This window comes from Octopus bimaculoides, chromosome 9, assembly GCF_046866305.1.
Source record: "Octopus bimaculoides isolate indiv1 chromosome 9, ASM4686630v1, whole genome shotgun sequence".
Lineage (NCBI taxonomy): Eukaryota > Metazoa > Mollusca > Cephalopoda > Octopoda > Octopodidae > Octopus > Octopus bimaculoides.
Window position 1 is genome coordinate 74,911,947 of NC_142936.1, and position 24,569 is coordinate 74,936,515.

Here is a 24,569-nt window from a genome sequence, read left to right on the forward strand (position 1 = left end):
AGAAAATGAATTCAAGAAATCTCAGTAAACATTTGTTTACTGAACATTTTGAAACCAGGAAGCATAAGGTAGGAGGTTTTTCTAGGAAAGGAATTGAAAGGAACCATAATTTTTATTTTTTAAAGTTCCGCTAAGCGTATTTTATCCATGTAACTGTAATGGTTTCGGACCGCAAGAAAACATGGGCCGAGTTTTGGAAGAAGTGAAGTAGGTGAGATCCAGTTTATTAAATGAAATCTTAAAAAAAAAAAAAAGTAACTGACAGACTAGGACAAGTGTATTTTTTTTTTTTTTTTTCATTGTGTACTTACGCCCTATAGGACTTAATAATTAACTACGTCTTTTTTTTTTTATTGTAGTCTGATAAATATAAACATTTTTTGAGTGGGTGTCTTCGAATTTTTGTTTTTGAATTTAACAGCTAAAAAACAAATAGATTAAACTTGAAAAAAAACTTACTACAAACAAAGTATACTTTTGTTATTTTCAATCAATAAATGGAGGTGATAAAAGATTTAAAAAAAGTTTCACTGTGATCAGCTTTGCCACAGGAACGTAATGTCATTTCTATAACCATGTACTGGCTACATGGTGAAGTGATGATAATATATGTGGGGACTTGAAATGCCAGTGATCTCCGGTTAAAGACCTGTTGGAAGGGTAGGGTCAATGCTTATACAACGGCACTAGTATTTGCGAGCTATTGCATCATGTAAGTTACTTTACATCGATGATAAAGTGGGAATGAAAACTAGTGAAATGTGCAACCAGGGCAAGCCTTACTGTTCAAACAAAAGTAGTTCATGTAGAAATTATTACGACCCTTGTTCATAATTAAAAGGCGAGAGAGAGAGAGAGGACGTGACATGTTTAAGGCCAGCCTTAAATTCTATAATGTCCATAGTTCATCGTTTTACCAAATTGTGTAGTTTCTCTTTGACAAGAGAACTATTGTTTTAAAGAGAGACGTCCATAGTATTTACACCGATCAAAAAACAACATGCGCAAATGCTGAAACGGCTTTGGCTGGGGATTGAAACCGTCTCTCGGGCTTTACTTGCCGGGTGCTTGACCTGTTGCTCTGTTGCATACATCCAGATTTGTGACTTCGACACAAAGGTCACAACTTTTGAAGGAGGGAACAGTCGAATAATATCCATCCCTATTTGTCCTACTAATAATATTGTATATAGTCTTACAATGCAAACCTCTACATATAAGGGTGTTTAATGATTTAAGTTAATCTCGAACGTGGCAAGTATTTATAATATAATCAACAGTCCTGTTGCGCGCAAATTACAAGGACTCCCTTCCCCTAATCTGACCCAATTACATAAAAAATAGATCACTTTACCTGATCTCACAAAAGTGTTAAGTTCAAAAAACGAGGATATCGGACTTATATTTTACCAATTATTTAACACCTGTATACACTTTAAGATAATTATTAAATTCTATAGTAAAATTATTTTATCATACTGCAGTGTGAATACCTGAGTGTAAGTCACTATAATAAACATCCAAGTAGACCGTACACTATATGCATAATAGCAACTGATAACATGAAAAAATTGGAAACAATGACAAGTGAGTACTGTTTTAACTTGGGTTAACCAGCAATGATTCAGTAAGTAGGGTCGTCACTTTTTTAGAGCACTGTGGATTAGAATATCCTACGTGTTCTCTTTTTAAAACAATAAAGTGGGTCGAGAGAGAGAGAAAGAGAGAGACTGAGCTAAAATTTCTAACGCAGAAGTTATTAGTACTGAGCACTGGATATCACAAACTTCCCGGTGTCAAATAAATAAATATAAAGCAGTAAGAGAGAGAATGATAAGGAAGCCTGGCAGGAAATAAAATGTACTGATTCAGAGAAGATGCGAAAGAAAAAAAGCTTGTTTAGCAAAAACTTTCCTCTCACTACAATAGTTCGTTGTTGAAAATCGAGCAGATCTTACAATTTAGGGCGTTCCGGCTGTAAGCAGCTCGTTTTGTTTTCTTCTTACGTGCAGGGAAACTAAGAAGCACATTAAGCAACGTTTTTTTGTTTTTTTTATTACTTAGATGGCGTAGTGTGATATGAAGATCCGTTTAGGTAATTATTTCTAGCAGTTCGAGCGATCCGTACTGGTTCCCTGACGTGATAGCTGATAAGAGAGACTGGTGAGCGTTCAGAACGAGAGAAATATTTATATAATAAACAGATGCATTATAGAGAGAGTATTTTGCTAATTTATTACGTTTGGCCGAACATGCCCTTCAGGCACATATCAGATTGTCTGGCGATCTTTCGTTTTGAGTCGAAGAATTGTTAATGATCTATCAGCTGTTAAAGTACAGCGTTCGGTAAATTCCGTAAAAAAAATGTTATTTGTTTTTGTGACTGGAAATGTACATTTCGTTTGATGTCAGCATAAAGTGAAAGAGAAAGAAAATGACAGGAACGTGTGTTGTGTGTGTACATGTGTGTGTAAGAGAGAGAGAGAGAGAGAGAGAGAGAAAGATGTATGTGTGTGAGGGGGAGAGAGAGAGTGACAGTGGACCAGGATGGTTACAGCTACAAAGTCTTTGATTGTTTGGCCTGCTTCATTTATCAGAGTTGACTTGTGGCTTAACAACCATTATTCACATTACCACAGTCAATGAATAAAGTGTGATGACATCAAGGAATAGATATAGAAAAGGGAATCGAGTGGAGGGGAGCTCCAAATCCGAATCACACATCTTTCACTATACTGTACATTATAATGTCAATGAAATACAGAAAAAAAAAAAAAAAACTATTTTGTGGGGTGCAAAGCCTGAAATTTATAGGGGAGGGGACTAGTCGATTACATCGACTCTAGTATTCAACTGGTAATTATTTCATCGATTTCGAAAGGATGTAAGGGCAAAATCGATCTCAGCAGAATTTGAATTCAGAACGTAAAGCAGAGACAAGTGTCACTCAGCATTTTGTCCGGCGTGCTATCGATCCTGCTAGCACGTCACCTCAATAACAAGAGTAAATAATAATAAATAATCCTTCCTATTATATGCACAAGGCTTGAAATTTTGGGAGATTGGTCTAATCGATTACATCGTCTCCAGTGTACATACTTTTTTTTCTTTATGGAACTTGAAAATAATAAAATTGTCTGCTTCAGAAATTACCCTCTTTTCATAGGCTGATGTGGCGGTGGGGATAGGCCGGCATCAATAACTGAAAAAACGAATGCCACGTACCCGCCACGTATTCTATTTACATATACACGTAACCCCCAAATAATCCATAATTTTATGAACATTTCGGTGAAAAATACATCGATAAGATTAATAGTGGCGTACCCTGTAAAGTACGTGTGTGTGTGTGTGTGTGTGTGTATACACACACACTTTTCACGGAAATCAAGTTTTACGCCACACACACACGCGTCTGAATGAATATACGTGTATGCGAGCAGTACAAACATACCCAGCTTGCATATTTAAACGACATATTCGACGTTTGTAGACAGATTCTACTCTCACATCTTAAAAAGGAAAAACTCAAGGAATAACGTAACCATAGATATTTCCCAAAAGAAGGCTATGCAAGTAGCTGCTTTCACAAGCACACTAGTAGTAGACAGAAGGCTTCATTCACAAAGGCAACATAATCTAGTTCATTATTATTTATTTTGCTCGACCAAAATGCTATGTAGACTACAAATTAGTTGTACTTCGTAAGGATATTTCTTACCTACGTATATGTAACTTTATCTAATGCAAGTGTAGACGGGAAAAAAAAAAAAAAGAAATCACAATTTTTTTCACCCGAGAGCCAACTCATTCCATTCTCGTATACAATTTATAAAAGGAATATTAAATCGACCCTCGTATTTGACTGTCATTTCGTTTTTATCGACCTCGAAAGGATGAATAACGAAGTTGAAGTTGACCTCGGTGAGAGACGAAGAGGAAACAAGTATTTTGTTTCGACGCTCAACAGTCTTGGCATTCCACTGGACTGTCATGAAAATGAGGAAATAAGATAAAACGTGATCAACTGTTCGTTACTGCATGACTAAATATTTTGTCTATATCCTCTGAATTCATCCAATAACTTGAACACTAAATGAAAAGTCGAACAAGGTTGCTTTTGTATAGAATACATATATAATTATGCTACGTTTTCTGTACTTCAATGCTTTAAGTTCAAATATCATTCGCAGAGTCAGCTTCGTCTCTAGGTGTTCCGGGATCAAGATACATAAATACTCATTTTACGATTTAATCGACTAAACCCTTTTCTCTGCAAAGAATCAATAAAAATGAAAAAGGAAGTAGGCGCTACGTTGGGTGAGGAGAAACAAATGGTATATAGACAGACACATTTCTGAAATCAAATTCGTTGATTTTCTTTCATCACCTAGAAAACAGCCTCGCCGAGATATAAAACGATAACGAATAATATTGATACTAATAACAATAATGATATTGATGATGACTGTGATAGAAACATGAATTGATAAGTAGACGTTCTTAACTACAAACTTTTTATAAAAGTACAGCAAACAGAAGAAATATGCTGAGGTATTCAACTTCTTTTTTGTTTGTTACACCTCCTCCCTGTTTCTTGAGAATGTGTCTCGTTTAAGTCATTTGTTAGCAACGAAACGAGTAATAAAGTGTTTTGTCGTTGTAGGTTTTTTCTAAGAAAAAGAAAAAACGAAAAGATGAGAAAATGACCGTTAATTTCGGGGAACAGAAAGGCCTTTCACTGACCGATTTTGACACATTTAAAGCGAAGTCCCGCTACATAACATATATAATGTATGTATATATATATATATTAAAGAAAAAAATTTAATAGCTTTAAGGCTTACCCCTCAGATTAAGATATCCAGTTGTCCCTGGCAAATGCAAAAAAAAGGCAGGGTCACAATGGATGGGGCAGTGAGAAAGGATCACTAAAGACACGGGCCGCCGCTGCCGATGGGTCTTGCTTGGAGGTCAGAGTAAACGGAAGTGACCGGTGATCCACGTTGCATAGCCTCGCTATCATTTAAATAAACCTAGTTACTACGCATGCGTCAACAAGCATGTGTCCCGCGATTGAAATGTTCCGGACTTGGAAACAATTGTAATTAAACAACAAATTATCTTTTTGTTCGTCATGAAAATCGGAGAATAACGATTAATTTATCAATTAAAAAAAAAATAACAATTTTTTATAAAAATTGTCCTCGAACGCTAAATGTTTGATTTTTTTTTTTAAATATGTAAAGAAATCTCCAGAGTAAAAAAATTTCAAATCTACTTTATACAGGTTACCTTGAGATGATGTTGTTCCCTGTCATTTTAAGACGATAACCGTTACACAATTAGGTGTAATTATAATTAAACAAGAAAGCAAGTGAAAAGAAAAAAATAACTCTTGAAATGGGACGCTTTTTAATATTCGTATCGTATATTGGAACAAACTACAGGTAATAAAAACCATTTTCACGTAATCGATTTCTTAGATCTCTTTCAACGCACCAGTTTTCCTTTCAATTCTAAATAAATCCTGTATACTATCATATATATATATATATATATATATATGTATATATATATATATATGTATATATAACTAGATTCAAGGTTGTGTTTTGCAAGGGTACTGTCGAATGAAGTTACTTTACAAAATTCTACTGGTGTTTTATCTTCCCGAATGGGCGAAAAGCATCACTCGAGTCTGGTTTATTTAGAATATATATTTAGAGAGAGGAGAGGCAGGGGACATTTATCTATTACATTAATCTCAGTATTATTCGCTTTAATTATCTGTTGCACACATCCTTGCTGAGTGTTTTGTATCAAGGGAGACAATAACATCTTGACTTTTAAATTCATAATTCGAAGAACACGCATGAAATCAAAACTCCATTTGTAATGTTGCGACTATATATGTATGTGTGTGTGTGTGTGTGTGTGTGTGTGTATAGTGGTTTTCTGGCACGAAGCAAAGCAGGCCTTGCCTTTCACTATAAAAAAAAAAACACATAGTAAATGATCCATAAGCATTCGAGCAAACTGAGTCCTCAACTTGTTCCTTTTGCCAAAAGGTTTGCAAGGCACCAGCAGAAATTAAGAGACACATTAGTGACCATAGAACATGATTAACGCTTTATTTTACTGATCCCTCATTCAGGGTCGATCCTAGGGTTGCTGGCGCCCCGGGAAAGCTGAACTTCGGCGTGTACAAGCGGACGGTCGTGGTGTCTTTGTCACACCCTCCGTGGCGACCTGGGCGACTGCCCCAGTCGCCGGCCCTGCTCTCATTTGTCGTTCACGATAAGCGAAACCATCATCATCATAATCACACACACACACACACACACACAGATATATATGTCTGTCACTGCATTTATATATGTTTGTCTCTGCTTGGGGCTAATTGCTAGACTGTTTCCCACTTGTTTGCAACCCTAGTCGTCGTAATGGTTAATTTTGATGCAAGAGGATAGAAGAGTAAGCAAACTGAGGATTAAGCGATCAGACAGCATGACGAAAGGAATGGCATTAGACTTTACACACATCCTCCTCATTATAACACACCACAATCTCACCTGTTGTGCATAACCTTATGGTTACCAACACTTTTCCATCAAAAACTACCAGATCCAAATATTGACATCTTTCCTCATGGTCATGCAGGTAAATTACAAAGATGTTCTGCTTACCTGTGCAATAAGGTGAAGCTGAATGTTGGACAGCCACATTATATTGACAAAGGTGAGGTTGGGTTATATATGCACTCTTTTAGACACTCAAAAGCACCAGAAATCAGGTGTTAACTTGGCTCTGCACCCCCATCCTCCGTTTTTCAATAGATGTCAAAACTAAAAGTTTCAGAAGGACTCATTACCTTAAGTGCTGAGAAACCATAGGATGAAAAACAAAATATTATCAAGAGTTATTCGGTGAGAGCTCCATCACATTCCTGAATAACATACAAGGCTGACAGAAAAACACTGGACATTCACTTGTAAAAAAAACCAAAATGGTCAAGGTCTTCAGAGCAGGGCTTAATCCACTCCTTGCATTCTGAAAAGTGATTGGTGAATTGCAAAAACTCAGGAAAATCTGATTTATGCAGGCTTGTATGGCATACATGATACTGATGATGCAACAAAGACTATGTGGCACAAGGAATTGTTGTATGGCAGTAGTTGGCACATTTCTGTTCAAAGACCTGTCAGTGATAGAGGAGCACAGAGGGGAACACTTCAACCTTTTGCTAAAGCAGTGTATCTAGTAATCATTGAAGGATTTTAGAAAATGCCCATCATCCACTATCTTGACTAATTACTGATTGGTATGCTGCCATCAGAACTCTGAAAAAGCAGTAAATCTCCATGTTTCTAATATCATCCTAACACTGGTCTTAAATGCTCTAGTGTACCTGGAATGCTAGCTGCCAGAGCTCAATCAGCAGCGTACTGCTGAGCTCAGTGATCTGCTTAGATCTTAGCTTAGTGGTGGTGACACAATGAGCTTCTTTCAGTTTCCATCCACCAAATCCACTCATAGTGCTTTAATCAGCCCAGGGCTATAGTAGAAACAATTGCCCAAGGTGCCACACAGTAGAACTGAACCTGAGACCACATGGTTGTGAAGTAAGCTTCTTAAACTACACAGCCAGATATACACATATATAAATATGTCTTCAATTTCTTTTGTGTATAATATTATATATCCATTTTATCTCTTTCTCTTCCTGAAAATGTCCTGCTTTTCATCCATGTACCAAAATATATTTACATGTTCAGCACTTTTTATCCCTAATCTATGATATTTAGGCTTTTCCAACATTAGCTCTTTGTGCTTAATCATTCAGTGAGGTTAGTTCTGTTTGTATGTAAGGTTTTGAGAGAGCTTTCTTTTATGTAGGTATAGGTTTGTTTACTTACACACCTCACTGATTAATGAAATGGTTGAAGTTAGATGACTGATCAGATTAATGTTCGTTAAGTAAAGGTAACAAGTGTCTATTTTCTTTCCATCACTTAATCAAATGGGTAAAGGTAGTACCCAGGACATTTTCAGACCTTCTGAGACTGATCGGAGGAAATTTTATTGAAAGTTATGGGGAAACAAAGTCAGTGGGCACAATTTTATAGCTATGCCATCATCATCAATATCAGCAGCATCACTACCCCACTGCCACCACTATTACCATTGCTACTATCATCACAACCACCACCATCACCACCACCTCCTCTGGCTAGAGACATGGCCAGGTGGTGGTGTTAAACTGAATGAAGGATTAGTCTACTATCCAGGCTAGGATATTGTGTTTTTTTTCCCTTTTATGCAAACTGTCAAATTAAGCTTGTATATCTTGTATATTATCTATAAAAAATATATCTTTCTAAAGAATTCAAATTTTATTTTATTCTCTTTACTTACACAGTGGTATCCAAAAACAACTTCTGAATCAGGGCTTAAAAGTTTTGACTATTCAGGAACAGCTAGAGGTAAGGTTTTATATATATATATATGTATATATACTGAACTGGTATTATCATTACTCACCAACTCACTCAAACTCTTGCTGATAGACATAGTGTCATTACATCATCATTATTATCATAATTTAACATCTGTTTTCCATGCTGGCATGGGTTGGACGGTTTGACTGAAGCTGGTATGGCCAAGGGTCACAACAGGCTCCATTGGCTGTTTTATGGCTGGATGCTCTTCCTAACGCCAACCAGTCTATAGAGTGTACTAGATGCTTTTAACATGACACCGGCACAAGTGCTTTTTACATGGTACCAGCACCGATTTCAATTTTGCTGTGGTGGACAGGTCTTCTTGAGTACAGCTGTATGACACATATCTCAGTCATTTGACATATTCTTCGTTAAGGCTCAGTATCTTGAGATTGGACTTCAACACTTTGACCCTTGTCTTCAGGGGTCTCCTCCCAGTTTAACTGATAAGCACTTATGTTTACAACTATTTATATATACTTACTCTGTAAGTTTTGCCATTTTAATACATCCTTCATTGAGGAGTTTTTGGTTTTCACCCATTGTCTTTGAACACAAGATCCATTATCATCATCATCATCATCATCGTTTAACATCTGCTTTCCATGCTGGCATGAGTTGGACAATTTGACTGAGGACTGGTGAACCAGATGGCTGCCGTCTGATCTGGCAGAGTTTCAGCTGGATGCCCTTCCTAATGCCAACCACTCCGAGAGTGCAGTGGGTGCTTTTACATACCACCGGCACGAGGGCCAGTCAGGCTGTACTGGCAACGGCCACGCTCAAATGGTGTTTTTTATGTGCCCCCTGCACTGGAGCCAGTCTAGTGGCACTGGTAACGGCCTCACTCGAATATATTTTTTCATGTGCCACCAGTACCAGTGAGGCGATGCTAGTAACAATCACGCTCGAATGGTGCTCTTTACATGCCACTGGCACAGAAGCCAGTCAGCTGCTCTGGTAATGATCACGCTCGGACGGTGCTCTTAGTACTCCACTAGCACAGATGTCAGTCATCAAATTTGATTTCGATTTCACTTGCCTCAACAGGTCTTCGCAAGCAGAGTTTAGTGTTCAATGAAGGAAAGGTACGCATAAGTGGGCATAGGCCACAGGTTAAGGTCTCACTTGGCTTGCCGGGTCTTCTCAAGGACAGCATATTTCCAAAGGTCTCGGTCACTAGTCATTGCCTCGGTGAGGCCTAATGTTCAAAGGTCGTGCTTCACCACTTCATCCCAGGTCTTCCTGGGTCTACCTCTTCCACAGGTTCCCTCAACCGCTAGGGTGTAGCACTTTCTCATACAGCTATCCTCATCCATTCTTGTCACATGACCATACCAGCGCAGTTGTCTCTCTTGCACACCACATCTGATGCTTCTTAGGTCCAACTTTTCTCTCAAGGTACTTACACTCTGTCGAGTACGCACACTGACATTGCACATCCATCGGAGCATACTGGCTTCATTCCTTGCAAGCTTACGCATGTCCTCAGCAGTCACAGCCCATGTTTCACTACCATGTAGCATGGCTGTTCGTACACATGCGTCATACAGTCTGCCTTTTACTCTGAGCGAGAGGCCCTTTGTCACCAGCAGAGGTAAGAGCTCTCTGAACTTTGCCCAGGCTATTCTTATTGTAGCAGCTACACTTTCAGCGCACCCTCCCCCTCTACTGACTTGGTCACCTAGATAACGGAAGCTATCAACTACTTCTAGTTTTTCTCCCTGGTATGTGGCAGAAGTTGTTCTCTGCACATTTTCTGTGTTTATTGCTCCTGAGCATCTGCCACATACAAAAACTATCTTCCTAGTTAGCCTTCCTTTGATATTGCTACACCTCTTATGTGTCCATAGCTTACACTGGGTACATCTTATAGAGTTTCTACCTACACCTTTTCTACAGATCGAGCAGGACCATCTACCTGAAGGGGTTTGTGGTTTGTCTGCCTTCCTACTTATTAGGACTTTGGTTTTAGCTAGGTTGACTCTAATTCAACTGAACTTAGAACCATGTGGTTGGAAAGCAAGCTTCTTACCACACAGCCCTGCCTGTGCCTATGGATTTCCACTTAGAGCTCACCTTAGGATTACCTGGATCTCTAGTTTGTATACTAGTGATGATATAAAATCTTTTATATCATCACCATCTTCATCATCATTTCGTGTCCGTTTTCCATGCTGGCATGGGTTAGATGGTTTGTCTGGAACTGGTAAGCCAGAGAGCTGTACCAGGCTCTTGTCTGATTTGGCTTAGTTTCTACAGCTGGATGCCCTTCCTAATGCCAACCACTCCAAGAGTATAGTAGGTACCTCCTATGTATCACTGGCACGGGTGCCTTTTACACGTTATCAGTACAACTGACTTTAAAATGTCCCTGGCGCTGGCCATGACTATGATTTCATTTTGCTTGACATGTCTTCTCGAGCACAGCAAATTGCCAAAATTCTCCATTATTTGTCATCACCTCTATGAGACCCATTATCTGAAGATCATGCTTCACCATCTCATCCCATGTCTTCCTGGATCTACCTCTTCCATAGGTTCTCTCAACAGTTAGAAATTGGTACTTCTTTCCGCGGCTGTCCTAATCCATATGCATTACATAACCATACCAGCACAGATACCTCTCTTGCATACCACCTCTGATACCTCTTATGCCCAATTTTTCTCTCAAGACATTTGCACTCTGTCATACATGCACACTGACATTGCACATCCAGTGAAGTATACTAGCTTCATTTCTGTCAAGCCTTCGCATGTCTTCTGCAGTCACAGCCCATGCATCACTGCCATGTAGCTTGCTGTTCACACACAGGCATCATCCAATCTGCCTTTCACTCTGAGGGAGAGACCTTTTATTACCAACAAAGGTAAAAGCTCTCTGAACTTTTCCCATCCTATTCTTATTCTATATATATATATGAAATTTGATGAATGGAAACTGAGTTGAAGCTAATTTTGTGTATGAGTATATTATATGTAATAATTTTATTGTCAGTGTCTTTAATGCTGTTCAGTATATGCTATATATCTGTGTGCAAGAGAGTACAATTGTAAATACATTATTTTTAGTATTTACTAATAATGACTGAGACTTTATTATAAAACTAGCCTTTTTTCTAAGTATACAAACCTGCTAATGACTTCTAACTGAACGCTAATTAGATGTCCTTAATTTTCAGGTTTCTTTGAAATCACTGAATCCTAGAAATGTTGTGAAGACTTCTGTTTCCAGCCGTACAGATGCAGGTGTTCATGCCTTTCAGAATACAATGCATTGTGATCTTCTCCGCAAGTGAGTACTGTATTATTGACTTATTGTGTATCGCCACTATTGTCATTCCCATCTCTTCCATCCAATATATCTAGCTACTAAAAAAAAAATCTTTGGTGCCACCGTTACAGTTCATTTGAACGTGTGATTTAGTGAAACTGCTATAAGATACAAAGTCTAGCTAACATTTATTTTTACACTGTGTCTACTGTTGGTGCCATGGTAAAATGAACCCAGTGACAATTTGTAACGTGGATGATTGATGATGCAAAGGGCAACCAGCCATAAAAGCAAAGCCAAATTAAAATGAGCAATTTGTGGTCTTCTAACCTCTCTTGGAGAAAAATAACTCTGAATAAGTGTGGAAAGCTAATTTAAGATGGTGATGAAGTGATGGCCAAATTGTTATTATTATTATTATTATGAGGCTGTGAGCTGGCAGAATTGTTAGCATGCTGGGATAAATGCTTAGTGGCATTTCGTCTGTCTGCATGTTCCACCGAGGTCCAATTTGCCTTCCATCCTTTTGGGGTCAATAAATCAAGTACCAGTGAAATACTGGGGTCAATGTAATCAATTAGTCCCCTCCTACAAAATTTCAGGCCTTGTGCCTATAGTAGAAAGGATTATCATTATTACTGGTGAGCTGGCAGAGTTGTTAGCACACTGGACAAAATATTTAGTGGCATTTCATCTGTCTTTATGTTCTGAGTTCAAATTCCACTGAGGTCGACTTTACCTTTCATCCTTTTAGGGTTGATAAAATAAGTACCAGTTGAATACTGGGGATCAATGTAATTGACTTACCCATCCCCTAAAATTGCTGGCCTTAAGCCAAAATTTGAAACCAATGTTATTTTATGTGTATGAAGAGAGGGAAAGTCTTTCTCAGTTGTTTTCAATTAAGTCTTCCCCCCACTCTCTCTCTATGTGTGCATTTCTGAACACACATACATGCATGTGTGTGTATGTGTGCATGTTTGCCTCCAGCACCAAAAGATATTACCACCGAAACTGGCTGAATGCCCAGTCAGCCATGCCAGATTGCCATCATCCAAACAGCAGCACTCAATCGTTTTATTCTAGATGCAGGTTGCTCATACATTTCATTTTAACATGTTTTCTATGGTTGTATGCTTTTTTTCTCTTATCAACCACATTACAAAGTATACTGGGTGAATTTTATGGCTCTAGGATGTCGTGTAAGGAGAATGAAAGAATCCCCTCTGCTACCAGTTCCTACGAGGAGCTTGCAATGTGTCATGCAAGCTCCATGTTTCATTTGTATATTCCTTCAATGGTAACAGGAAGACTTAATTATCAAAAAGCAGTGATCTGATACAGCCTGACACAAAGGTTTCTTCATCATGTTGGTAAGTATGAAGGGCAGGGTTGCATTTCATGATGTTTGCTATTTAGTTGGAGGTAAGAGTTACAAAGGTGTCCAGAGCGACTAATGGATTTAGTCCACATTACTCCATAAGGTGCATAGGACCGGTTTCCCTGTTTCTCTAACATATATATTCCTCCCTTGACAGAGTGGACTGGAGCAATGTGAAATGAAGTATTTTTGCTCAAGAACACAACACATTACACAGTCCAGGAAATGAAAGCACAGTCTTACAATCACAAGTCCAAAGCAATTACTATCTTACACTATCATATTAAAAATGGAGGTATATACTGGATGAAATAATGCTAAATATAATATATCACAAAAGAAGAGATGATGACCACCAGTAAATGATGCAGATGCATCACAGTAGTTGTCATTGTGCTTCAGAATGGTGATATTTTTTGTCTTTTAAAGTATTATTTGCTAAAAAAAAAATTTGATTTTGTGTAATATTTTTGTTTCTATTCATTTTAAAGGAATGAAGATTGTGAATATGAACCAGAATTTTTGAAAAATGGAATGAACTATTGGCTAAGGAAAAAGAAAGAAACAATACGGTTAGTTTTTTTTTTTTTTTCCTCATCAAATCTGTCTACTAATGTTCCAGCATTCTGGATGAGAAATAATCTCCCTGTAAATAAATCTAGTTTCAAGTTCCATATGGGTTAAATTCCCTTTCACATTCTGCAACTAATGCACTAAGTATGATAAATTCTCATTGTCATTACCAAAAATTCCAGATGTCATTCTAGACCAGTGGCTCTCGGCTGAAGTCCCCATGCCCCTTGTGGGTCTATATAAAATTTTGTTATTAAAATTTATGTGTAATAAACTGGTTATACTCCTACATGTGAAGGTGTATGGCTCAGTGGTTAGAGTGTTTGGCTCCCAATCATGAGGTAGTGAGTTTGATTCCTGGACTGGGCTGAGTGTTGTGTTCTTGAACAAAACACTTAATTTCACGTTGCTGCAGTTCACTCAGCTGTAGAAATGAGTTGCGACATCACAGGTGCCAAGCTGTATCAGCCTTTGTCTTTCCTTTGGATAACATCAGTGGCGTGGAAAGGGGAGGCTGGTATGCATGGGCGATTGCTGGTCTTCCATAAACAACCTTACCTGGACTTGTGCCTTTCTAGGTGCAGTCCCATGGTCATTCATGTCCGAAGAGGGTCTTTACCCTTTAACTTCTACAATACATTTTTAACCCCATGTTTAGTTATAAACAACAATATAAGATCAATTGATAGCTTTAACTGTTCTTTACAAGTAATAGATTCAATTAATTCGTAATACTATTATTTTAATTACAATAATTAATGATTTTTATTTATATATATTCATACGGAAATGAAAGAATCCCTTAAATAAAGTATGATAAAAAAAAACCTTGGAATAACACTTTAAACGGAAGAAGTATTCTCATCTGGAAAAATATAATATATATATGATACATATATATATATATATATATAATGCACCTTTCAGTTTCCATATACCTTATCCACTCACAAGACTGGTCAACCTGTGGTTATAGACGAAGGCACTTGCCAAGGTACCATGCAGTGGAACTGAACCTGAAACTGTGATTGGGAAGCTAGCTTCTTACCACATAGTCATGTTTGGCTTTTGCAAATACAATATATCTACATTGCTCAAGGGGTTTTCTCTACAGCTGGATGCCATTCCCATTGTTAACTTTTGAAATATGAAGTAGGAGTCGTCATTTGAACTTACAAGTCGCCAGTTGGTACAGGCATGTGTGTGTGTAAAACCATGTCTTGACATCTTGATGGTTGTAAAGGTGCATCACCATCATACAAACAATATTATTAATTTCTAACACCCGTGAAAAACATGTCTGGCCATGGGAGAATATTGCTCGGAAACAAGTGTTAGTTGGCAAACGAAGGGCATATGGCCTTAAAAAACCTGCTTCAACAAACTTTGTCTGACTCCTGCAAGCCTGAAGAAGTGGACGTTAAAACGATATGAATTGGTGTAAATATCGCTGTGTAAGGGAAGTAACTTTGGTAAATTTAAACTTTTGCCAGAGATCAATAAAATAAATATGGGCTTGATGTTGTTAGTTTCTTGCTTTCTTTCTTTCTTTCTTTCCCTGAAGAACTTGCACATTGTAAAATTCTTAATTTTAGGGTCACCAATGTCCTCAGAGTAAACGATGACTTTCATAGCCGACGTCAGATCAAAAACCGTACCTACATGTACCGTCTTGCTATTCCCTTTAAAGAAATAGCACCCCAAACTGGTCACTCTGCATTAACTCTCTTGGAGAAAAATCATGCACACATTATTTGGTAAGATACATTCAGATCTTATACTCTCTCTCTCTCTCTCTCTCTCTCTCTCTCTCTCTTTCTTGTATCTCACTATCAAGTCTCCTTCATGTCTGTGTCACTATCAACTCTTTCTCTCTCTCTTGTATGTCTTATTCTTATTTGTCACATCCTCCACCTCTCCTTCTCCGTTGTAGGCAATAGGGTGTAATTTGAGGACAATTAGGTTGTTATTTTTTATAGTTGTAGCCAGTGGAGTAAACTGTAAGGCTTGGTATTCATACAACCACCCACCTAATTCCCAGAGCATCTCCGTGCTTGTTAGAAATAGCGACCATTCATCTTCAGATTACACCTTATTATCATAAGAAAAGAAAGACTTGTTGAATAATGTAGTCTTGGAAACTCTTAAAAAGGCAAGATGGTCATGGCTGGAATGCCTTTGATCATAATCTGCTCTATTAAGATTAACTCGAGACTAAACAACAATATTTTCCTTCTTCATAAGCAGTTTTCAGTTGTTACCCAGCGTGGTAATGATTCTGCCAACTCGCTGTCTCTTAATAATGATGATGATGATGATGAACATATTGTATATATGTTATATAAACAGTGCATTATGCACAGGAAGTGTAAAATGAATAAGTCTTCAAAAAAATGATTGGGGAGGGGGCATCTGGTGTACTGTTGGGGAATTTCGGGAAGCATGGCAATGATCACATCCGAGCGTGATTATTGCCAGAGCAGCTGTCTGGGTTCCGTGCCGGTGGCACGTAAATAGCACCATTTGAGTGTGATCGTTACCAGCACTTACTGGCATGTGAAAAACATTCAAGCAAGGTCGTTGCCAGTGCTGCTGGACTGGCTCTTGTGCAGGTGGCACGTAAAAAACACCACTTGAGCGTGGCCATTGCCAGTTCCGCCTGACTGGCCCTTGTGCCGGTGGCATGTAAAAACACCCTCTACACTCTCGGAGTGGTTGGCATTAAGGAAGGGCATCCAGCTGTAGAAACTCTGCCAGACCAGATTGGAGCCTGGTGCAGCTGTGTGGTTCGCCAGTCCTCAATCAAATCGTCCATCCCATGCTAGCATGAAAAGTGGACGTTAAATGATGATGGTTTCTGTGAGATGGAGTGGTTGCTGCAATGAGTTGCTGACAATTCTCTGCTGCAACGCCATTTGTTCTGGAGTTTTTGGCCCATTGCTCTCTCTCCCTTCATCTTCCACTGCTTTACCCCCCACCATTTTTCTTTTCCTTTTTTATCTTTCTTGTTTTTTTTTTTGTTTTGTTTTTTTCTAGTTTTTATATTTTAACCTTTTAAGATTCAGATTACTCTTTTGAATTTAATACTTATTCATTCAGTGTTTTGAATTAATCATGCACTGTCTTGTTGCTTTGAGATTTTGAAAATGTGATTGTTTATGATTTGAATGACATTGTCGCATAGGTGTGAGAGGCCAGATCTGGCCAGTTTGAACATAGAACAGCTAAAATATTTTGAACTGGATATGGCCAGCATTAAATACTAAAGAGTTAAATGTTATAATTTAAAATGCGATTTGTTAGATAAAAAAAAATTTTGATTTGGAAATAACTATTTATTTATGTGGTTTACACATAGGACACCCATAGACATGAGGAAACTCATGAGTGCTGCTGAAGCAATGGTTGGAACTCATGACTTCACTGCTTTTTCGACAATCAAGTCAATACGAGAGAAAAATGAGTCACCCATCAGAACCGTCTCAATCAATGTAAAACTCGGTCGGACTGCTCTAAAGCAACATAATCCTGGCTTGGAATTTTGGGAGGTATACATTCAAAGCCGGTCCTTTTTGTTCAGGCAGGTAAGTTGTTAGCATGCAGCTTAGTTTTCTCGCTTAGATATCATCATCATCATCATCGACGTTTAACGTCTGCTTTCCATGCTAGCATGGGTTGGACGATTTGACTGAGGACTGGTGAAACCAGATGGCTACACCAGGCTCCAATCTGATTTGGCAGAGCTTCTACAGCTGGATGCCCTTCCTAACGCCAACCACTCCGAGAGTGTAGTGGGTGCTTTTACGTGCCACCGGCACGAAGGCCAGTCAGGCGGTACTGGTAACAGCCACGCTCGAAATGGTATATTTTACGTGTCACCCGCACAAGAGCCAGTCCAAGGGCACTGGCAACGATCTCACTCGGATGTCTTACTGGCAAAGGCCACACTCGAAATGTTGTATTACGTGTCACCTGCACAGGAGCCAGTCCATCGGCACTGGCAACAATCTCGCTGGCATGGATTGGATGGTTTGACCAAAGCTGGCTAGGCAGAAGTCTGCACCAGGCTTCACTGTCTATTTTAGCTGGGTTTTTATGGCCAACCACCTTACAGACTGGACTTATGTATATATATATATATATATATATATATATATATCTTTAAAATTCTTACTGTTTTTTTGAGGCAGGAGTTTGGTTCTCTGCTTAGGAACCAATAGGCACAGGCTTGATTCTATAATTAAGAAGGTCACTTTGCAAGCACATGTTTCCAGGTGCAGTTCCACTGTCTGGCACCTTGGGCAAGTGTCTTTTACAGTAGCCCCAGGCTGACCAATGCCATGTGAATGAATTCGATAGACAGAAACTGTGTGGAAGCCTGTCGTGTGTGTGTGTAAGCATGTTTTTGTGTTTGTGGTTGTTTCCCACACACACATGCACACTGCTTGACAACAAATGTTGGTTTATGTGCATCCCCATAACTTAGCAGTTCAGTAAAAGAGACTAATAAAATAAGTACCAGACTTTAAAATATAAGTACTGGGGTGGGTTTTTTTTGACTAAGCCCTTCAAGGTGGTGCTGTTATATTTTTGCTGGAGCACTACCTTGAAGGGTGTGGATTATCTTTAGTCTTCCACGTAAAACATGGGATTTTCTAGGGCATGTGTTGAGGAGGGATGAAGAACATGTTCTGAAGAGGGTGCTAGAGTTTGAGGTGAAAGCAAGGTAAACCAAGGAAAATGTGGTGGGGATAGGTGGAGGAGGAGATTGGAAAGGTTGGCTTGAGAAAGGAGGATGCCCAAAACTGGGCAAGATGGTGAGATGGTTTGAGGGTGGTTGCTATGGCATTTAGGTAGATCTGGCCTCCCCCATTAACGAGGACAAAACCTGGATTCAAAATGATGGATGATGATGTGTATGTGTGTTTAACAGGTGCCGACGTGGCTGTGTGGTTTCAGGTTCAGTCCCACAGCATGGCACTTCGGGCACATATCTTCTCTTGCATCTCCAAACTGATTAGTTATGATGATGATAATGATGACCATAGGATTGACCTAGACAGACCCATGGAACGATCATGAGATTGCTCTAGAAAGTTACCCTTCAAGGCACAAGTTTGGGCAAGGTTGTTTATGGAAAACATCCATGCATACCACCGATGTTATCCAAAGGAAAGGCAAAGGCCAATACAGCTTTACACCAGTGATGTTGCAACTCATTTCTACAGACTAGTGAACTGGTGCAATGTGAAATAAAGTGTCTTGCTCAAGAACAGAACACACTGCCCGGTTCGAGAAAACTCACTACCTCGTAATTGTGAGCCTGATACTCTAACCACTGAGCCATGTGCATTCATTTATATATAAATATATATATATATATATACATATGGTCATTTCCATAGCATTTTTGTTTGTCTTAATAACTGACGAGATGCCAGAGCAGATTTCCGCCCCGACATCCGAAACTCAGTTTTATTATGGCAACCAAATAATTGTCACATATTATATTACAGATAAATTCCTCTATTTACATAATATCGAGGTCTCATTCATTCTTTTGTTGTCATACTATTACTATTAATATATATATATATATATCCTTGGTTTATTCAAGAAACTGTTGGGCTTGTGACTTTCACTCACTCACTGAAACTGATGAGAATATATATATGTAAAAGCACCCACTACACTCTCTGAGTGGTTGGCGTTAGGAAGGGCATCCAGCTGTAGAAACTCTGCCAAATCAGACTGGAGCCTGGTGTTGCCATCCGGTTTCACCAGTCCTCAGTCAAATCGTCCAACCCATGCTAGCATGGAAAGCGGACGTTAAACGATGATGATGATGATGATGATGATATAAGGTGATATCTGCAAGTAAAGCATGACTAGGTAGGACACTTCAGCATGGTTAATGTTCTAGGAGTGGAAGGATTGGTTGAAGTTAATGTAGCCGTAGGAGCTGGGAAGAGTGTCAGATGTGTCAAGTATGCAGCTGACCAACTCAGGGAGCAAGTGAGATTTTTGTCAATCTCTTGAATGACCATCTTTTGAATAGCAATCAGGAAGTTGCTTAGCATTTGTTTGTTGGATAATATACTGTTAAGTCCAGGTGCCAGTAATCCATGACCATGATTGAGCACCAAAAGCATTGGCAGATGTGTAAAGGAGAAAAATGGTGACATAGATGTTATTATGTGAATAGTTGAAGATAATATATATATCGAAGAGATGCTGGGGGAACTGATGGCTGGTAAATACCCAATACAGAAGTAGATTACAGAAGACCTGGAAAAGAAAGTATCTAATTCAGATGGAAAACTGTAGAATAGACATTGTACTATTAATTCATCCTCAACCATCATATACATACAAAGAATACTGGTGGAACACTCCTATTGAGACATCTGTCAAGTGTAAACGTAACAGGTTGGATATTGTTGTTTGGGAAAAACTAGAAAAAGTATGTACCTTCATAGAGGTTAGCTGTCCGGCTGATATGAGTATCTCTTTGAAAATCAAAGAGGAAGAGGATAAATACGGACAACTGCTTTGAAACCACCAGCTGCTAAGTGACAATCTTCCCAGTCACATGTTTTGGGTTCAGTTCCACCGTGTGGCACCTTGAGCAAGTGTCTTTATGATAGCCTTGTGATGATCAAAGCCTTGTGAATGGATTTGGTTGAAAGAAGCTTGTCAAAGCATCCAGTACATTTATAAAGTGGTTGACATTAAAAAAAGGCATTCGGCTGTAGAAACCATGCCGAAACAGACAATAGGGCTTGGCACAGCTCGCTAGCTTGCCAGCTACTGTCAAATCATCAGACCCATGCCAACATGGAAAGATGTGAGATGATGATGATGATGCTGGTGTGTGTTTGTGTTTGTTTGTTTTTGTCTCCTTGTCTTGACATCATGTGACTGTTGTTCATCTCCAATATTCTGCTAAAACATTTCTGGCCATGGGGAAATATTACCTTGTTTGGAAACACGTGAGGGTTGGTGATGAGAAGGGCAGCTGTCTGTAGAAAACATGCCTCAATAAACTCTATCTGACCCATGCAAGCATGGAAAAGTGGATGTTAAAACGACGATGATGACAGTGGCAGTGGCACACTCACAAAACAAACTTCTGTATTTTTGCTGTTTACCAAAATTTCATTTATTGTTAATATTGGTCAACCCATGGTTATGATTAAAAGATCTTTGCCCAAAATGCCATACAGTGGGACAAAATCTGACGCCACATGGTTGCAGAGCAAGCTTCAAATCACACAGTCTTTCCTTCCTTCCTTCCTTCCTTCCTCCCTCCCTTCCTCCCTCCACCCCCTTCCTCCCTCCCTTCTCTTATTGTTATTGATGAATGTCTCTTGTGTCTGTATGTAAACTAAAATTTGGCTTTTCCTTTCTAAAATAAATAAGAAATATATATAAATATATTTTGCAGATTCGTCGAATGGTTGGTGCCATGGTGCAGGTGGCACTGGATGAACTGACAGTTGCTGACATCCAGCAGAAATTGCTAAGGCCTTCTTTAAAGGCCACTGACACAAAAATCAAAAGTTTACCCGCTTGTGGACTTTATCTCTCCAATATATATTATGATCCCAAAGGTAATGTCCCCTCATTGAAAAGAAATAATTTATTCTTTCGCTTGTTTCACTATATCGGCAGACGTAGTTGCACATGGTTCCAGGTTCTGTCCCACTGCATGGCATCCTGGGTGAGAGTCTTCTATAATACTGGCTGATCAAAGCCTCTTGATAGATTTGGTTGATGGAAACACATTGCATGTATGTGTGTATATTGGAGTGGTTGGCGTTAGGAAATGCATCCAGCTGTAGAAACTCTGCCAGACCAGATTGGAGCCTGGTGCAGCCGCTGGCTCTCCAGACCTCAGTCAAACCGTCCAACCCATGCCAGCTTGGAAAACGGACGTTAATCGATGATGATGATATATATATATATATATATATATAAATATAGTTGAAATATACAGAAAAACAAAAGACAAAGACAGGTGTATAAACAACAAGTAGATGTATTAGTTTGACGCTCAGGAAATTGAGAAAGTCTTTTACATTTTGAACCTACGCTCTTCAAGAGAAAGGAACATGAAGAAATAAACAGAGAGAGAATAAAATACAACTTGTAGATTTTAGCAGTCAATCATGACGACCGGTTGGAAAAAGGTTGAACAGGAGAGCTAGGAAGAAGGGGAGATAATGAGGTACTGATGATCCCAAAACGAAGATGCGCATGTGTGTGTGTATGTGAGAGTGTGTAAATGTGTGTGTGTGGATAGGGGCTAGTATGCCCTGGCACTTGCCACCATCTATATCTCTTCTTTTCCTCAACCATCTCATATTCTGATTCCCGTTCCTTGTGAGTATTGCCCAGCATTTTGCCACCATCTCTATCCTGCTGTCTCCCACTCTCTCTTTCTCCTGCACTTCCCTCAGGTTGGGCAACCATCTATTTTCTTTGTGATAGCACACCTGTTTCTGTCTTCATTCCTGATCTTTCTCTCTCCGGCTGGGTAACCTTGTACTTCCTCTACAGCAAGACACCTGTATCTGTCTCACTATAACCTTTTTGTCATCACCCTCTCCAATGTCTCCTCCCCTCTTAAAAAGTTTTTTAAAAAAAATGTTTATGTTTTGCAAGTACTTGGTAACCCTGCCTCTTAAAAGCACCCAGTCCACACTGTAAAGTGGTTGGTGTTAGGAAGGGCATCCAGCTGTAAAAACCTTACCAAATCTAACCTTGCCTGTGCTTGTGCCACATAAAAAGCACCTAGTCCACTCTGCTGAGTGGTTGGTGTTAGGAAGGGCATCCAGCTGTAAAAATCCTGCCAAAACAGTCACAGAAGACTGGTGCAGGCTTTGGCCTGGCCGGCTCTTGTGGTACTGTCCCACCCATGCTAACATGGAAGACGGATGTTAAACGATGATGATGATGATTATTCACATTCTTTTCTTCTTGCAGATCTGATTTACACACCGACTGCCAAATCAGAGCCTGATGACTTGAATCCAACTGATAAAGATGCTGATGACTTAAACTCAACTGATGATGATGAAGAGGACTTAGATGCCAGTTCTGAGAAAATATAATATTTTCAAATTATCTTCAAATTATCAGTGATACTTAGTTGTTGCTTTTGTTTGTTGGAGTGTTTTGTGTTATTTTTAAACAAAAATGTTGCTTCCATTTAAAAAAAAAAAATGGAAATCTGTCACAGAATTGTATAACACACAATCACAACAGCAACAACAACTGTCACTTTAAGACCGTTTTCCTTGCTAAAGCAAGGGTTAACTTTTTGTGGGTCTTATGACCTTCTCCAGGGTTAGCTTCATTGAGGTCCTTTGTCCTTCTCCATTTTGCCCTATCTTCTACATCCCCTCTCACTAAACTATCCACCCAGTGACACATCTAGAATGTGTGCCACCCAAGGCAACCCTTGAGTTTGCCAATACCACCCCTTGCCTCCCAGCATGGGGTGGTATTCTCCCGGTGAGCTGGCAGAATTGTTAGCATGTCGGGCAAAATGCTTAATGATATTTTGTCTGCTACTACGTTCTGAGTTCAAATTCCGCCATGGTCAACTTTGCCTTTCATCCTTTTGGGGTCAATAAATTAAGTACCAGTGAAACACTGGGGTCAATGCAATCGACTAGACCCCCTCCCCCAAAATTTCAGGCCTTGTGCCGAAAGTAGAAAGGATTATTAAACTGGCAGAGCTGGTAGAACCATTAGCACGCCGGGCAAGATGCTTAGTGGCATTTTGTCCATCTTTATGTTCTGGGTTCTAATTGTGCCAAGGTCAACTTTGCCTTTCAACCTTTCTGGGTTGATGAAATAAGTAGCAGTGAAGCATTGGGAATGATGTAATCTACTACCCAACTTCCTTCAAATTTCAGGCCTTGTGCCTATAGAAAGGATTATTAAACTGGGGTCCCAGGAACAGAAATTTTGATGGAAGGTTTTAATTTAGATTACTTTAAAACTGGATGTCTGTATCATAAAACAAAGAGAAATCTTGGTTAGGTTGGTATCAAAAGGGTTGCATTAAAAGTTTCAGAGCAATGGGACTGTGTATATAAACACAGCCAGAAACTTATTGTCTCTAGTATTCAAAATATTTGGAATATTTTTCAGAATATTTCAGTAAATGAGTTCTATTAATATGCCAGAAGGTTTCAACAAGTTCAGTAACTCTGTAGTTTCTTCAAATTCCAGATTATTCCCTCTTGTGGCTTGTGCGAATTTGATTGCTCTCATTAGGGAAATGAGTTGCCTTCAAGAATGGATTAAATTTTTTTTTAATGTAAAAACGCTCTTACTCATGCTGGTAAACTCATTAATTAATAGCTACATACTCAAGTGAATTGATTATCTTAGGAGAGTGATGATTTCAGAAATTTTTGTTTTTAGTAAGAAGGGGCTGGAGATTTTGCTAACCATTTAGATTTTTTGGTATTTAAATAAACATATTTTATTTTTCTAGTGAATTTGTCAGTTGTTATTTTTCAGAGATTTATAATGTAATCATTTTTTTATTTTGTTTCACCAAGATATTCATGTGAATAATGTAATTTCAGTACCAGCTCATGAAGTGCAAGTTCATATAGCTACAACCATTTTGTTTGTCTTTGGAAAGGGATATTTATTTTGTGTATAGACAGTTGCATACAGAAGTACCAATCACTTAAAGTGGATAAAACTTATGGAAGATGGAGACCCAGGAAGACATGAAATGAAGTATTGAAGGCTAATCGCAAGATATTGAGTCTTATGAAGGCTAAAGACTGAAATATCTAGTGCATTGCTG

General features: G+C 38.8%; 2 protein-coding genes across 9 annotated transcripts in view; one reads left to right on the top strand and one right to left on the bottom strand.

The window, feature by feature from the left end:
- Window positions 1-5,003, bottom strand: part of LOC106882884 (protein RER1) — a 74,743-nt gene extending 69,740 nt beyond the window's left edge. Inside the window, exon 1 of one of the 3 annotated variants that reach the window (XM_089357796.1) lies at window positions 4,848-5,003. The gene's annotated coding sequence lies outside the window, so the exon portion shown is untranslated. The remainder of the gene's footprint in view (window positions 1-4,847) is intronic. The other 2 variants (XM_089357801.1, XM_089357797.1) reach the window with 2 other exon arrangements.
- On the top strand, window positions 1-24,244 carry LOC106882886 (tRNA pseudouridine synthase-like 1). 6 transcript variants are annotated; one of them, XM_089357794.1, is made up of 9 exons: window positions 1-68; window positions 5,291-5,450; window positions 8,423-8,486; window positions 11,687-11,799; window positions 13,651-13,731; window positions 15,328-15,489; window positions 17,091-17,316; window positions 21,180-21,345; window positions 22,721-24,244. In XM_089357794.1, exons 2-9 carry the CDS (start codon window positions 5,404-5,406, stop codon window positions 22,846-22,848), a joined length of 987 nt encoding a protein of 328 aa, XP_089213920.1. In that variant the 5' UTR covers window positions 1-68; window positions 5,291-5,403; the 3' UTR covers window positions 22,849-24,244. The 6 variants fall into 6 exon arrangements, with proteins under 6 accessions (XP_089213920.1, XP_014789182.1, XP_052826722.1 ...); XM_014933696.3 differs by having other exon boundaries at window positions 46-211; XM_052970762.2 differs by lacking the exon at window positions 1-68 and adding an exon at window positions 1,485-1,587.
- The last annotated feature ends 325 nt before the right edge of the window (window positions 24,245-24,569 follow it).

Coding starts and splice junctions, on each gene's coding strand:
- LOC106882886 (XM_089357794.1), top strand. CDS start 5,404: ATGGGACGCTTTTTAATATTCGTATCGTATATTGGAACAAACTACAG. Junction 17,317..21,179: donor GGTCCTTTTTGTTCAGGCAG/GTAAGTTGTTAG, acceptor TATATTTTGCAG/ATTCGTCGAATGGTTGGTGC. Junction 21,346..22,720: donor TATATATTATGATCCCAAAG/GTAATGTCCCCT, acceptor TTCTTCTTGCAG/ATCTGATTTACACACCGACT.